This window comes from Ciona robusta, chromosome 9, assembly GCF_009617815.1.
Source record: "Ciona robusta chromosome 9, ASM961781v2".
Lineage (NCBI taxonomy): Eukaryota > Metazoa > Chordata > Ascidiacea > Phlebobranchia > Cionidae > Ciona > Ciona robusta.
In genome coordinates, this window is record NC_143243.1 from 2,365,785 (window position 1) to 2,381,474 (window position 15,690).

Genomic DNA, 15,690 nt, shown 5'->3' on the forward strand with positions numbered 1-15,690 from the left:
ATATTTTGTAAATTGTAAAGAACTTAAATAAAATGTCAACATTAAATGAAGAAGAAGAAGAAAATGATGAAATTAATACACGAACCAACTTAGTGGCCAACCCAGCACCTGCTAAACAAAGCAAATCAAAGTTCTGTCTTGGACTATTCTTGCTTCTAGTGGTTGATATAATATGGGTGGCATCATCTGAAGCCTCACGGGTAAAGATTTTTATTACATTTATAAATATTTTAACACTATTGTCATTTTTATAACAAAACTCCATTTGTACTTTGATTGACTTATCTTAGTACAATAACAAAATGCTAAATTATAGTTACACAAAGAACTAAACATCGCAACTGAGTTTTTACTTCAGCAAAACTTTAAGTTAAAAAAGCCCTATTTTTTACCAAAAAAAGTGTGTTCGATCACTAGCACTCCTTAAATTTAATATAATATTATCGTACAAACAAAATTTTTAACATCTTTCTTGATTTGTTCCAGTACTTGTTCAAGGACATTCACTATGATAAACCATACATGAGCACTTATATAAAAACATCAATGTTTTCAATATATTTAATGGGTTTCATTCTCTATGCACCATGGAGAAGGCAGTGCATAAGATGTGCGTGTGATGACTATCCTGGACAATATCAACTGGTAAGTAGCACATCAGTGTCAATATCCTACAACGTATTTGTTGTGTGTTTAACTACTGAAAGGAGTTTGTTTTATCATGTATATAGAGTATTTGTTTAAATTTAAGTGAAAGTTAACTATTGTTTTAGCAGTTGCCTTTTGCTGCTAGTTCTCTTTTCTTTATTGTTTTAAAAAAATGATCTTCTCTATCATATTTAAAGATATATATATATATATATAAATAAAAATACTTTTCGTTATTTTTTGGCAATATACACCTAAAAAACAATGAACAATATAAAATTTAAGATCAAACTCGTAGCTTAGTTAAGTCTTATAGCCCATCAAAGTCAATATTTGTTAAAATAAGTTTTTATGTTTAGGTTCGTGAAACTGATACCGAAGATACAGATTCTGAATATCAATCCAAGAACTCCTTGGTATTTATGGTATTTATATTCTCAGGACTCACTATATATACATATGTATATATATATAGGTTATAATAAAAATTATTATATATAATTATGTATTTTTATTATTATAGCTGTAAATATTTCAATTACATGTCGCATTTAAGTAATAAAGCAATTTTGTATCTTGATATTGTTAGTTGATGGTTATCTACCATTGCTTCATAAATATTTAATAAGCATAATTTTCAAGCAGACCTGTATTTATGATTTTATATGGGTAGAAAAATGTAATTTACAACCATTTTGCAATAAAAGATCAACTGGTGTACAAACCCTACCTAAATTCCAGGTCTCCTGCTAAAGAAATTTACCTTAATAGAATACAACACAGTTAATGTTATAGTATAAGCTTCATTCAAAAATTAGTTAATATTTATATAAATGTTTTGATCTTAAATTTGTTTAACTAATTTCAGAGTGAATCAATTTATGTTCCGACCAAACTCCCGTCTGCATCTGAGTTAGATAGCAGCGATGGAGAGAAAAAAAGTAAAAATCGCGTCAAGTTTAATCATGTGATGGAAGTACGACATTTGGAAGGTATTGTGATGTCATAATTAACAATATATAATTATATTATTTTTGTTGTTTAGAAGAAACTACTTCATTAACTTAGAATGTTGCTTATTTTCTAATGTGGTGGGGAAAAGACTGTCCTTATATCAAAGTTGTCCAATTTCATACACCTTGTAACCGCTCACAAGTAATAAATTTTTAACATTTTTATGGCTGACCATTTAAACAACCCATTCGTAACCACTGGATTAAAGCAATTTATGTTTATGTTAAGTGGCTTGCACAAGGACTAAGATTATTATTCTTATTGCACTTTGAACATCTTCAAGAATCAGGATGCTCTTTAGTCGATATGGTGTGTTGTTGCCCTTAATTAATGCAAGATAACCAGTTTGTACGTTATTATGTGTAACCAGACTATTCACAAAAAGTGTCATATCTATTCCTGGTCATATACCCTGCATACCCATGTTACGCACCTATGCCACTATAACGGGGATATACAAAGTCCGCATATGCACCTTGTTCCCGACTGATTCTACTCCCCATCGTCGATAAAGAAAACACTCTGTTTTCTCTATAAAGTGTACGCGCATCGTGATGCATGGAGCATTATTTTGAAGTTGAAAACTTTTGCATGAGCAGTCCAAACAACTAACTTGTAAAAACTTGGTGGAGAATGTTGGTCGTTTTAAAACTCGTACACAGAAAGAAGTTGATCTTGTGCATTTCTGGACAATAATATTTATAAACATTAAACAATGTTATTATCCAGACACAGAAGAAACAAAGATGGCGCGCATGAACTATGGAGCTGCATTAAGAGCAAAGTTTCGATCAAAATCTAAGAAAGGAAAACTGACAGTTCCTCAAGTTATGAGGATCAGTTTCTTCTTTTCTGTTGTTGTAAGTTAACAATAAAACGTAAAAATAAATGAATATGTGCCTATAATTAGAGTTAAAATATTTTTTTGTAATTTTGATTTATTTGGGATTTTTTAATGCTCGATGCTGCTACAGTTGTTGGCGTATGTGTATCTTTAGGCAATACACTTAACGGCATTGATCCAACCCAGTGGTTATTAATGGGTTGTAGCACACTGGGTGTAGGAGTATTCAACTCTGCCTAAATCTCAGGTCCCACAGTGTGCCACGGTAGCACCTCACACACATGAATAAAAAAGTTACTTTTACAATGGCGTAAGTATAATGGAAATTGTGCCATTGTAAAACATAACATAAATATTATTTTACCCTGAAAATAGTACAATATACTTAACTGGTGAAAAATACAATGTAACTTATTACTGTTTATTAGCTGGAAATAATGAATCGCTGATATTATTCTACAGTTCTTTATTGGTAATGTAGCTTACCAAGAAGCATTAGCTGTATCTGAAGTTTCATTGGTCAACGTATTATCTTCAACTTCTGGTTTATTCACGTTGATTCTCGCTGCATTGTTTCCAAGTGGTTCAGGCGACCGATTCACACTTTCAAAGTTGTGCGCTGTATTATTATCGTAAGTTGAACTTTTGTAAAACAAATATTTTTTTTGTCATAAATAGTTATAAATCTCAAATTTGCATTTATCAGTGCGTTTTAATGTAATTTGTTGTTTTTGCTAATATTCCACTTTTGAATGTAAGTAACATAACAAAATGGATTTATTTAATATTAATAAACAGGTCATATAAGTTTAATAAAAACTACATTTAAATGAATGTGACTTATTTATTCTGAAAACCAACTATATATTTAAAATTTTAAAACAGGTGTACAACTTGTACATAGCAGCAGAGTTACCAAATCTGCAATTTAACTGAATATTATAATGATATATTGATAATATATATATATATATACAAATATATACTAAATATTTTTTACTTCATATTCACAGAATTGCTGGTATTACAATGGTTGGACTTGGAGCAAGCAACACCGATATTCAAAGTCTTTTTAATTTCAACAACTCATCTCTTGGAATACTTTGGTCATTAATTGGAACATTTTGTTACGCACTTTATCTCGTTTCGCTCAAAAAATCTGTAGGTTCAGATGATAATTTGGACGTTCCAATGTTCTTTGGTGAGAAATTTTAGCATGGCCCATGGGCACCTAACTTTTGAAAAAGTAGGGTGTTTTACTGTTTTTCCCAAACTTTTTCGTTCTTAAGTTTCAAACCTTTAAATTTTCTTAAATGTTTTGTAACTCTTCATGGTTAATAGTTTGTAAATGCAATATTTTGTGTAAAAATTGATATACCCGGCAACTCCTAAAGTTTGTTACATGACCCCTATTTTGGAAAGCAGTTTAGGTTATGTTTTGGTTTTCAAATTCCTTTAAATGCTATAAAACAATTTTAGTGGGGTTGGAAAAGATGGGACACCTTTAGCACATAATATCCAAATATCCTGATCAATTTTAAACTGTTAACAACGTTCTATGGTAGTCGTGAGAATACGGTTTTTTAATTCTTTGAAATTTCTTTGTTTACCACCAAATAAGAAGAAAATAGAATGAAAATGTGTCCCATCTTCCCCCACCCTACTATATAGATATTATTCTTTACTCCATATGTGAACTAACAATATATTAAAAATTGCAGGATTTGTTGGTATGTTCAGTTTCACATTATTATGGCCTGGTATGGTGGCTCTGCATTATGCTGGTGTTGAACCGTTTGAATTACCAAACAAAGCAAGTATTATACTTGTGCTTGTGAATGGATTGGTGGGAACTGTCATTTCAGAATTACTGTGGATATGGTAATCTTTTGTTATGTATTAATGATATGAAGTCAATTGCTGTTAAGTGTCTTGCCCAACACATACCCACAATAGCAGAGCTGAAACTCCAACCCGTAACCACTACTTACATACTCATACATTACAGGGGTTGTCTACTAACATCGTCACTCATAGCAACCATGTCATTAAGTCTCACCATTCCACTCAGTATAACACTGGATATCGTGTTTAGAAAGGTGAGGTCTTATAATTAATTAAACCTAAACCCCATTTTTCACAAAACAATTGTAATTGTATCACATTTTCAATGTTTTATTCATTTTTCCATGTTAGGGTTAAAATTTGGTGTCCTGCTATGCTGCAAAAATCACCTTACAGATATTTTTTAAACAACAAAATTTTAAAATTGTTTTTTTATAGTTCTGTATAAATTTTCCAGATTCAATTTTCATGGTTATTTTACGCTGGTGTTGGGCCAGTATTTGCTGCCTTCCTATGCGTGACTTACCTTTGTCATAAACCTGAAAGTGATCCCATACTTACTTTAATTAAGAAGTTGTGTTCATGCCTTTGCTGTTGCTGCAGAAAAAAGTAAGTTGTTTTATTTTGTAACAAAAATTTTTACCATTATTATTATTAATAAAAAAGTTGTTCCCAAAATATATGGTATTTTATTATTTATTTTAAATTAAAGAATAAACAAATTTTTTTAAATATCTTTGCCGAAATTGTTTTTACAAATTTACAAACAGGCTAAAAGTTTATGAAATAGTTGCTTCCATGTTATAACTCTTGAGTTGCATTCCCACACAAGGAGAAATAATTGTTTTTCTTCCATGTTTTGTTTACATGTATGCAAAACAATACACTACAGTGTGCTTAGGTAATCTGGTAACCCACACAATGTAATCTCAATAAAGGTTCACCGGTTCAGTGGTATGAGTTATGATAATATTATATTGATTTTAATTATAATGTTGAGACATTGTTTATACACATGATTGCCCATTTATTGATTGCTTAAATTTCTCACATATTAAACTACACTTACTTGGAGGAATTACTGTTAAATGTCTTGCCCAAAGACACAGGCCTTCAATTTTTACAGTATTAGGTTTTGAACTCTGTAACTTCTGGCTATGATTTGCTTACTAAACCACTGTAATTATCAACAGAAAAAGTGATGCAGATCATGAACAAGAGATTCCTCTCACATCTATGGAACCCACATGATAATTAGTACAATGTTTTGACTAGTAACAGCTACACATTTAACTGCTTTATATTCTGCCAGACCCATTGGAGTAGGGTGGGGTAAGATGGGACAGGTTTTTATCTTCTTTTTTGCGTCTCACTTGTTAATTGATTAAATCACGATCAGGAAAAACTGGATTTTGGTTCTAATAGTATCCCATCTTACCCCACAGTATTATATAACAGTTAATATACTTTTTGTATCACATGCACAATGTATAGACAACATAAACACATTTACTGCGGCACCATATTAATGCTTTTAATTATATGTGCAATTTTGTGTAGCGTGTAGTACATACCACAGCCGTATTTTATTAGTTTTACAAATTTTTATTGTGAATATGTGAATAGACTATTGTGTGAACGGAAATATATTGAACAAGACAATTTTTAGTGTGGGTATATTTCATATTACTTGTGAATTTGTTGTAAAGTGCTAAATTAAAACTTGATAAGCTTTAGCGATTTTGAGTGATTTGTTCTATGCAGGTAAAGAGTTGGTTAGGACAAATACAAATTTGTTACATACAATGAATATCAGTAACAAAGCATAAAAAATTAAAAATGTTAAAAAATAAAATTGATAAAAAAAAAACAATTTCCAATTGTTTTAACATCTTGTTCATATCCTGTGTTTTGCTATGGCTGATGAGTGAGGATGAAACCAGAACAAGAAATATACAAAACAAGAAAATTCCAGGGATGGTATTTGTGGCTACCTACTAAAGTTAGTTGGTTGCGGTTACTATTATTTAGGCGTTTTTTTGCTCGGCCGACCAACTTTCTGTGCATTACTTATTACAGAAGTTAGTCGGAACTAATTTTTATTCAGTTGCTTTAGGCGGCGACCAGTTTAGTTGGTAGCCAAAAATGCAACCCCAGTGTATAATCTTTGCACAGACATTTTTTGTTATAGACATTGAGTTTTCCTTTGGTCTTGGTGGAACATTTGTCCCACTAAGACATTTTGTCACACAAGGAATGTCCAAGCGTGTTATATATTGAACAACATATATTTTTGTATCTAGTTACCAACTCATGTTGGTACAGATGAAACAACAGACTTTATGCACGGCCTCGTGTTTATTGCAAGTGAACATACAATTTACAGATAATCAATGAAGATATAATAATCACGATGTACAAATTAATGCTTACATCATATTGCTGTGTTGTTTAAAGCAACAAATAACTTTGGGAAGCATGTTGTTGTTTTAAACTTATATAGAATATTGAAATACCTGTGGAAAATGTTATTTTAATTATCTGTTGCTGTTTTCACTTTAAATTGATCTGCTGAAAGTATGGAAATAGAATAAAGGCTTGAAACGAATTAGAAACTGAGTAATTATTGAAACTATTAAGCGGAACCACCATCACCAAAGAGCAGCTTGTCTGTATATGCATAGAATAATTTGAAATTATTGGGAACAATTACTTTGGAAACATTTTATGTGACGTAAAGGCCATTTAAATTCCATGCTGGGAAAAAGGCAAAACTTTAAAGTGCAATGTAACATAGAAACAGCAGGACTATGATGTTATAATGTACAAAAAAAGTAGATATCACTTGAGTGACGGGTTGGCTTAACGATATAGTGGTCAGTGAACAGTGCTGCTGTAAGAAATAGAAAGATAAATGAAACAACAGATGTTGTTTATGATGCAGTGGTCTCTTATGCTGTGCCACACAAACTTCTAAGGAGCAAAAACTGGGCAATGATAGAGGACTTCACCTCTGAAAGAATATCAGGAAAAAATTTCAGAATAAATTTTTCTCTTTTCGTAACTTGCTTTGTTTCCAAGGTGGCATGTCGTAAAATTCTTCTTTGGAAATTTGGAATAGTTTTTCAAAGTCTGACTGTGATAGATAAGTTTCAAGGTGGTTTGGATCCACACCTTCAGGCAGGGGAGTGGCTCTTAGTTCCTCTATGCTGTATGTTAGTCGAGATAATGTTGAAAGGGTTTCACTAACTGAGGTTGGTTTATTTGCTCGCTGTAGAAAGAAATATTAGATTCCGCATCAAGTAGCACTTTATTTATTTGTAGATCACTTATCCACTTTCGGTAGCGAGACTACAACTTATGTGATGGTTTCAAACATTTATGCTTAGAAGATACAAGTCTAAAACATTTTTCTTTTATTTAAATGTTAATTTGTTTTTACTAAACAAGTTAGTATGAGTCAGTTTATACAGTTTTGTGGGTTCAGCAACCACACTTTTATTTCAAATTGCTTTTATACCTAGCTTGTTTTAACGGGTATCGATTTAATGCCAATTCCCTTCTCTTCATTGTTTTATTAACTTGATCTACTATCTTTTAAGCAGATACATAAATTTGTGGTATGGTATGGCACATCTATATCATAACCACACATAGCAATTGACAATACATTAATAAAGTTATAACCTCGCACATTACCACACACCCACAACTTACTCTTTCTTCAAATGAAAGTTTCTTTTTACTTTCCATCCAAACGAGGAATGAGTTGGTGAATTCAATCGGTTCATGAAGTTCATGAATTAACATTGGCGTGAAATCGGATCGATATTCTGTGAAAAAATGTTACACAATAATATTTTTTAATAGTTACCAAAGTTTCACTTTTAATATAGTTTTTTTTTAAATGAGCGTAACTTTTTTCTTTACAGAGCAATGACAGTCATTATAACACAAGCATTCTGTTTCATACACTTTGTGCCCGCTTACGAGTTACCACGTATGTAACTTTGGGGTTACAGTTGACAATTTAGACAAACCACTACTGGGTTGGAGCAAATTCTGTTAAGTTTTTTACACAAGGGGACACATACATCCACAATGATAGCAGCGTTAAACCTCACACTGTGGTCTACAGGTACGCTGGGTGCTAACCATCATTAACAAACAAACCTTTACAATAATTGACAGTAGTTTCCAGGGCAAGCCGTCGACTAATATCAAACTGTCGTTTCCCCGAACCTTTCATACTTTCACCAACCTCACTTTGCCATAAATAAACTCCCTCAGTTGTTTCAACCAACACAAATGCTGCATTAATTTTACAAAGTTTCATTTATTCAGATTGATTGAAAGTTTAATTTTACGAAGTTTGATTAAAAACCTAACTTTTAGTTTTAATTTTATATAAATTTTAAACAAATTTAGGTAAATTTCAAACAAAATCTGGGGTAGCATTGTTAAAATGCACCTCATAGATTAATGTGGCAATAATTTAGCTCTGCTTATATTTTTAAACATCTAACACCACTGGGGTGGTAAAACACAATATCACCCTGCTTCAAGTCTTAAGGTATGTAATACCATGCACCCCAACATTACGCCTATAATAACCCTTACCTGGTTGCATTAGTTCTTTAAACTGTTCTTGAACAAGTGGAAAAAATTCAACATCGTTTTTTTCTTCTTCATCACTTGGAAATTCTGTTACCGGGTGGAGTTCTTGGGAGATAAACTCGTCACCAGAGGGTAGTAGATGCCACGCACGAGGAGGAATTAATTTATCATAAGTTGTTTCCAACAGACTCATGTACTTGGTTCGTCGTATTCGACCAATACCTGTCAATCAAAATAAAATAAGAAAACAAATTAGGAATAATTCATAGTTTTTGAATTTCTAGGTTTGATTTTTGGCCAAATTGTTGTTTTTTTTGCCATTTTTAGAAGTTTTTTAACTTCTGGTAATTACTACTGCTTAAAAATATGCTCAAAAAACAATAAAAAAAATTGTTGTTGTGTATTTTTAATTCCCAAAAGTTACCTTCAGCAACATCCTGATTCTCACTTCCTTCTTCACATTCACTGAACTCAACACTCTTACAGTTGCTACGGAAACCAAGATATAATGGTTTCTCCTCTTTGATCTAAATATAAATATAATTTGGGGCCTTCACTTCTTAGTCAGAAGATACTAGGTTCAAGGTTTAACACTTACGAAAGTGTGTCTACTTTTTAAAGAAGTATACAAGGATTTATTTACAGAAGAATTAAAAAGTGATATTTATGATTCATCCAGTTAAGGATTTTTGTCTAAAAACTTTAATCACTTATTTTGTATTAATTTGTTGCATCTAAATTAATTTTCTATGAGGTTGCCCTAAATATAAATAAGTTCCATTTAAGCATTTAAAAAAGTAAAAATTGATAAAATAATAAAAAGTTAATAATAAAATATTCTTTCACCTTGTTAGCAGCTTCTGTAATCAACTTTCGAGTAATCTGAGGTGAAAACTTTCCGTGCCAAACAACGATCTTCCCTAATCTTCCGTTTAACAACATCAACGATGAACGAGAACGAAGGGATTGACTTTCACATGGAATCTGAAATTTGGACATTTTTTTAAAATTAAATGATAAAAAATAGTAAATTAGGCACCTAGGATTTAATATCAATATTTCAACAAATGTCCTATACGAAGATTTCTTTCTGGCTCTTTATTATAAAATTTTTGACTAGTAAGATGTTGATTGACACACAGGTTACAAACATTTACCTGATATAAAGTTGCTTCATCAGAGGATGTTCCTTTCATACAGAAGAGTTTCCAACTAAGATAAAAAAAAAGTTCACTACAGGTCAAAATTCTTTAACCATTATTTTCAAAGGTAGTATGAAAAAAATATGAAATTTAAGTATAAGACTTATAAAATGCCCTCACAACTTTTATAGACCGTTGTTAATTGTTTAAAACACAATCAGGATATTTGAATATTATTTGCTAATAGTGTCCCGTCCTTCCACACCTTACTATATACATAACATAAACACACCACGCCACACACCTGTAAAATCCATCTCTCTTCCCAATCTTGCCATCCACCACCAGCATTCGGCCACCAAAACATTGTCGCATCGCTGCAGGTTCACGACCTTCATGAACTGTCATCTGTCAACCAAAATTTATTCTCATCAATATATTAATCATTAATTAAAACAACAAAGAGAAAAGTATTAACAGCAAAACCACAGTCGTAAAAACCTGCAGAGGTTAAAACTATTTGTGGCTGCTAAACCCAAAATAAATGAACTCATATTGAGTTGCAATATAACAAACATTAAATTGGCAGAAAAGTGTGCGTAAAAACAGACTATAGCCCACACTGTACCTGAGGTCCACCATGTGTATCTATCTCAGTTGCCATTAAAGCTGAAGCCCCTTTTTCATTCACTGAAGAATCTCGTCCCGCCCATAAAAAGTAAGCTGTACGCTCACGTCCATTCACCGCTGATTTTAAATCAGACCCAGGCTTAGATTTACTTGCAAGCCACTTGCCCGTGCTTGATACAACGTACTTCCATCTCACAACATAGGTTTCACTCCTGTAATAAATATTTCAAAATGAACTGCTGCTGCCAGACTTAGTGTAAATGTTATAAAGCTTTTGCAAAAAAATTCTACTAACATGATCCATGTGTGTATGTATGTGTCTTTGGGAAAAACAATATATGCAATTGCTCCAACCCAGTAATCACAATTGAGTTAAATTTTTCAGAATTTTTTTAAATTTTCAGCCATACATAAAAATATCAAAAAAACACCTGCAAAGTTACATTCCTGGTAACACGCACGAGGTGAGGTGTATGAAACAGAACACTTGTGATTTATCAACTGATATTGCTCTATCATGTGAGGATAAAGCAAGTTACTTTTATTTATTCAATACCTGTGAAAAACTCCTTGGTTTGGTTCTTCAACTTTCACCATATTTTTGTCAGTTGCATACCAGGTGTCAACGGAACTTGTTACAACAAGTAAGCCACGACCATCGTCATCATACATGTGGCCATGACCTCTCCATAAGTTGTGACCTGTTTATTAACGGGTATATTGTTAACCTTATGCTATGTGTCAAGTGATGGCATATGTGTTTGATCATACAATAAAAGTGCATGGGGTATTTAACTATTCATACACCTCATGCTCACAGTTGAGTTATAACATGGGTGTCCTTTACAAGTCTTCCTATACATTAAACACACATTGTGTATTCCTGAACCTCATGCTCACTGTTAAGTTATAAAGTGGATGCTTTCTTTTAAACTGTACACACATGGTGTAGTCATACATCTAGTGTCTTATAATTATAATCTTACACGATCCATGACATAAACATACGCCAACGACAATTTATTAACAATTTTACAGTTTGTCAAATCTGTCAGTGTTACCTTACCTACAAACATAAATGTAACTTGTTTAACTTTATTCATACAACACATACCTTCCAGGTGTAGGGGTAGAGGTTGTAACCTTTCACTGCGTAATAACTTGACATCGCACGCCACCATCTCTGGTTTAATGGAAACCTGCAATAAGTAGATGATTAATGCATAACAATTGTAAATGTGACATGTTTTTCAAAGAAATCTTTCTATATGATGTTTTTTTAGTCGTTACTAATGCAAACGCAATAAAATATAAAACATAGGTGATTTTAGACTATAAAGGAGTACTGGTTAGGCATTTAATTTGGGTTGGTTTAATAATGGCTTATTCCAATACCACCAATTAATGCTTTTACTGTAAATAGCATAAACATGACTGTAATTAACACTTATCCAACCTTAATTAAAATAATATAAAAGCATTTTTCCCACATATAAATAACAAAACAGAAAAAAAATCAGTGTTTAACTTCATCTGTAAATAAAACCTTAGTTTTCATCTCAGCAGCAATATGACCACGTGATGTTTCTCTCATGATATCATCACGATCACCAATTTCACGTGAAATATTCGACCAATCCTCAAACTTCTCTTGCACCAATGAAGTTTCCAAGTTCTCATTTACTCTGAAAGAATTTCAAATAATAACTTTTTTTTCTTTTTTTTATCTTTACAATATCACAGTATACATACATACATACATACATATACTGTTTCTCACTAGTGCAAAAATATAACCCTCCCCCACAAAAAAAACAAGAAACACAAATAATCAGCTCGCTTTTAATTTTGCTCCAGCAATTAGTTATAGAAGGTCACTATACAATTTAAATGTTTAAATGTAAGTTTTAAGGATTTTTTTTAAAGAAAATTTTTTGACAATGTATGTATGTAAGCCTAACAGATCCTTCAAAATTAAAAAAAATCAAACATATGTTTACCTTGCGAATAAACCCCATTCAGGTCTTGAACCTTTAAGATTGTTGCAACCATCTTTAATGGGAACAAACGGACAGAACCCAACATCAGTATAATCGTAACCTTGGTCCCATAATGTTCGTGCAAGTCGTACAGCAAGTTGACGGTCGTTGAATGAAACCTGGTAATGTGGTGCAGAATTTGGAGATTAATGAATGAATGAATGAATTTGTTGTTGTTGGTGATCGAATAAATGTATCCTGTTTTTTTTTTTTTTTATTGAATTACCATATAGCTAAAAATTGTTTTTATTGAATTACCATATAGCTAAAAATTGTTTTTATTAAATTACCATATAGCTAAGTAATTGAGATTAAGTGTCTTGCCCAAAAACACATATTTCCACAATGATAGCAGTGTTGAGCCTCAAAACTATATTCTCATGGTCATGGCTAAAGTTAGGGTGCTAACCACTGTGTCACAGCGCCAAAATAAGAGTTGTGTATTAACATTTACTAACATGGTACCTCAATAATACAAACTATCAAGGCATATAGGTTAAGAATTAAATATCAGTGGAAAAAGTGTTGTTGGTAACAAGGAATAGGGGGAGTAATTTGGTTTTAGTGGGTTAATAAAACTAAGTTACAGCAATTGTATTGTAATATAATAATAAATGTAAATTCTCACCTCTTTTCCCTGCCATATATACATCTCTGCACCAAAGTCGAACACATAAGTATCCAAGCTATTCAATGCTGCCATGGTGGGTAGTTTGCCCCACGATTCTTTATAGGGGACCAGTTTAGAATCCTGGAGTAAAAATGAAGGTTAAACATGCGAGTATTTTTCATTTTTTCTGAAAGACTGTTAAATTTCTTACTGTTAAGTTTTAATGAATTCTTAATGAATGAATGTAACTTCTAACTTGTTTATTCTTGCTAGGCAAAGCAAAAACTGTGGTTATAACACGGATGTTCAGTTTCACAGCTTGTGCACGCTTACGAGTTATCGTATATATCTAACTTTGTCAGTGATTTGTTAAGCACTTTGCCACAGATTAAGATTGTCACAAAGAAACTAACAAAAATTAGAACTGATAATAGAACTTAAACATACTTCAAGTTTGTAAGATTTAATTGCAGCTTCCGCGTTAACTTCGTATAACTCGTCCTCTTGGTCGCCACCATATGGCTGAAACTCACCTCTGTTATGGAAATATTTTTAAACAAATTTTCAAATAGAATATTTTAATTATAGTAGCACCCCAAGTTTATTATTTAAAAAGATAATGTTATTTAGTTGCGAAAATCGTCTAACTTCATGAGAAAAAAAAACATGCTAGTGCCACAATCACATAAATATCATATAAGACATAACATGAAATTTTATCTCTTCGATTGAAATAATAAAGTCATATTAATATAAAATTGATAAAAAATTAAATGAACAGCAAAATAGAAAAAATTTAAAACAAGTTATAAACTTACATTCCACCAATATGGGAGAAAAATTCTTTTGATTTAAAAGCTGAAGATTTTAATTCATCAATGATTGTAAGTGATGTTGCTTTTGATCCCAGATCACCTTTGTGTATTATGTAATCTGCTATCTCCTGGAAATTCATGTAAACATTGTCAATTTGTTTTAAAGTTTCTGGCACATTAGGATAATTGGTATAATTATATAGCAAAGTATAAAAAAATTGTAACATTTTATATAATTATAAAAAAATAATAAATTCCCTCTAAGTTTGTGTTAAAATTATTGATAGCCTATTTTATATATGGAATAATATAAAAATACTTCATTATCAGTACGCATTTTGTTACTTTAAAGCAAATTGGTAATCACCTGAACTTTCGCTTTTTCAATTACGTTCGAAAATTCACCAAACCAAGCGTAAAGTTTGGTTGTCATGACGAGAAGGAAAGCATCTCCGCTGTTCAGTGAAGCGGCACATGGCTCCACCAATCGTGTTTGAACATGACGCCGACCTTTGACTCTGAATTAGCGAATCAGAAAAAATAAATAAATTCTGTTACTTTTGTTACCAGGCATAATGTAAGATAGTCCCTTTCAGCTAATCTAGTATTTTTAAAACAAAAGTTCTTTGCCAAAACCAAGAAAAGTGTTGAAAGAAAACTAACGTGTTTATATACAAGATAGGCAAAAAAAGAATAAAAAGTTGTTTAAATGAAATTGATAAGCCAACTTTAGAAATTATACAATAAGTGTCTTATTTCATAAACCACAAGCCAGCTTATAAGCCTTTGTATGATTGAAGCAATTATTATGAGTTGTCTTGCACAAAGACACACACCCACAATGGTAGCAGCGTCTAGCCTCGAACCCCCACCCTCTGGTTTACTTGAATATGGGCTCTTTAATCACTGTACCACGATATTGGACAAAACTTATATAATTCTATTTATTCAAACCTGAGTAACATCTTATCACTCCAGGGTTGCAGATCACTTGCTGTAAAAGCTGGCTGAGTTTTTGTACTTTTCAAGTTCACCTGGTAAATAAATTACATTAATTATTAATTATTAAAGAAGAGAAGTAAATCTTATTCTTGCAGGATGAGCAACATAAGTTTTTACAAGGTGTTCTTTTTGTACACCTCATGCATGCTTGTGAGTTACCACATCCGTGACTTTGTGGGTGTTTCTTTTTGAAGTGATTTTTTTCGTTCTTTTTGTAATGTATGCTTTTATTTCTTTTATTGTAAAAAACGGCTTTGTGTTCTATTTAACTCAGTTTGTATTTTGCAGTATGAAAGTATTAACACATTACTTTGAGTTTTATACATACAACATACAAGAATAACGAATAATATCTCACCTTGCTAAAGTCAGCTTTGTAAGCAAGACCAGCTAACGCAGCTGAAGTAAAATGGTTGCCACGCAAACTGGCAAGACGCTGCTGTTCTAGTTTGCTAATATTAGATCTCTGCTCAGTGTAAGATTG

The 15,690-nt window shown here is 31.9% G+C and overlaps 2 protein-coding genes across 5 annotated transcripts in view; one reads left to right on the plus strand and one right to left on the minus strand.

Moving 5' to 3' along the window:
* The first annotated feature begins 12 nt into the window (after positions 1-12).
* LOC149730778 (solute carrier family 35 member F5-like) lies at positions 13-6,087 on the plus strand. 2 transcript variants are annotated; one of them, XM_089884029.1, is made up of 11 exons: positions 13-200; positions 487-645; positions 1,008-1,073; positions 1,517-1,640; positions 2,392-2,522; positions 2,969-3,138; positions 3,520-3,707; positions 4,228-4,387; positions 4,515-4,605; positions 4,809-4,960; positions 5,545-6,087. In XM_089884029.1, exons 1-11 carry the CDS (start codon positions 33-35, stop codon positions 5,600-5,602), a joined length of 1,467 nt encoding a protein of 488 aa, XP_089740155.1. In that variant the 5' UTR covers positions 13-32; the 3' UTR covers positions 5,603-6,087. The 2 variants fall into 2 exon arrangements, with proteins under 2 accessions (XP_089740155.1, XP_089740156.1); XM_089884030.1 differs by having other exon boundaries at positions 1,008-1,064.
* A 603-nt stretch (positions 6,088-6,690) lies between these two features.
* Positions 6,691-15,690, minus strand: part of LOC149730779 (uncharacterized) — a 35,945-nt gene continuing 26,945 nt past the window's right edge. For all 3 annotated transcript variants that reach the window (XM_089883932.1, XM_089883933.1, XM_089883931.1), the window contains 19 exons: positions 15,565-15,690; positions 15,159-15,238; positions 14,572-14,722; positions 14,208-14,332; positions 13,837-13,924; positions 13,408-13,530; positions 12,741-12,898; positions 12,287-12,425; positions 11,855-11,939; positions 11,297-11,441; positions 10,739-10,952; positions 10,415-10,518; positions 10,126-10,180; positions 9,815-9,952; positions 9,393-9,495; positions 8,972-9,190; positions 8,525-8,662; positions 8,069-8,184; positions 6,691-7,622 (listed from right to left, as the gene is read on the minus strand). In XM_089883932.1, coding sequence (XP_089740058.1) covers positions 7,389-7,622; positions 8,069-8,184; positions 8,525-8,662; positions 8,972-9,190; positions 9,393-9,495; positions 9,815-9,952; positions 10,126-10,180; positions 10,415-10,518; positions 10,739-10,952; positions 11,297-11,441; positions 11,855-11,939; positions 12,287-12,425; positions 12,741-12,898; positions 13,408-13,530; positions 13,837-13,924; positions 14,208-14,332; positions 14,572-14,722; positions 15,159-15,238; positions 15,565-15,690 — 2,541 coding nt within the window. In that variant the 3' untranslated portion in view covers positions 6,691-7,388. The remainder of the gene's footprint in view (positions 7,623-8,068; positions 8,185-8,524; positions 8,663-8,971; positions 9,191-9,392; positions 9,496-9,814; positions 9,953-10,125; positions 10,181-10,414; positions 10,519-10,738; positions 10,953-11,296; positions 11,442-11,854; positions 11,940-12,286; positions 12,426-12,740; positions 12,899-13,407; positions 13,531-13,836; positions 13,925-14,207; positions 14,333-14,571; positions 14,723-15,158; positions 15,239-15,564) is intronic.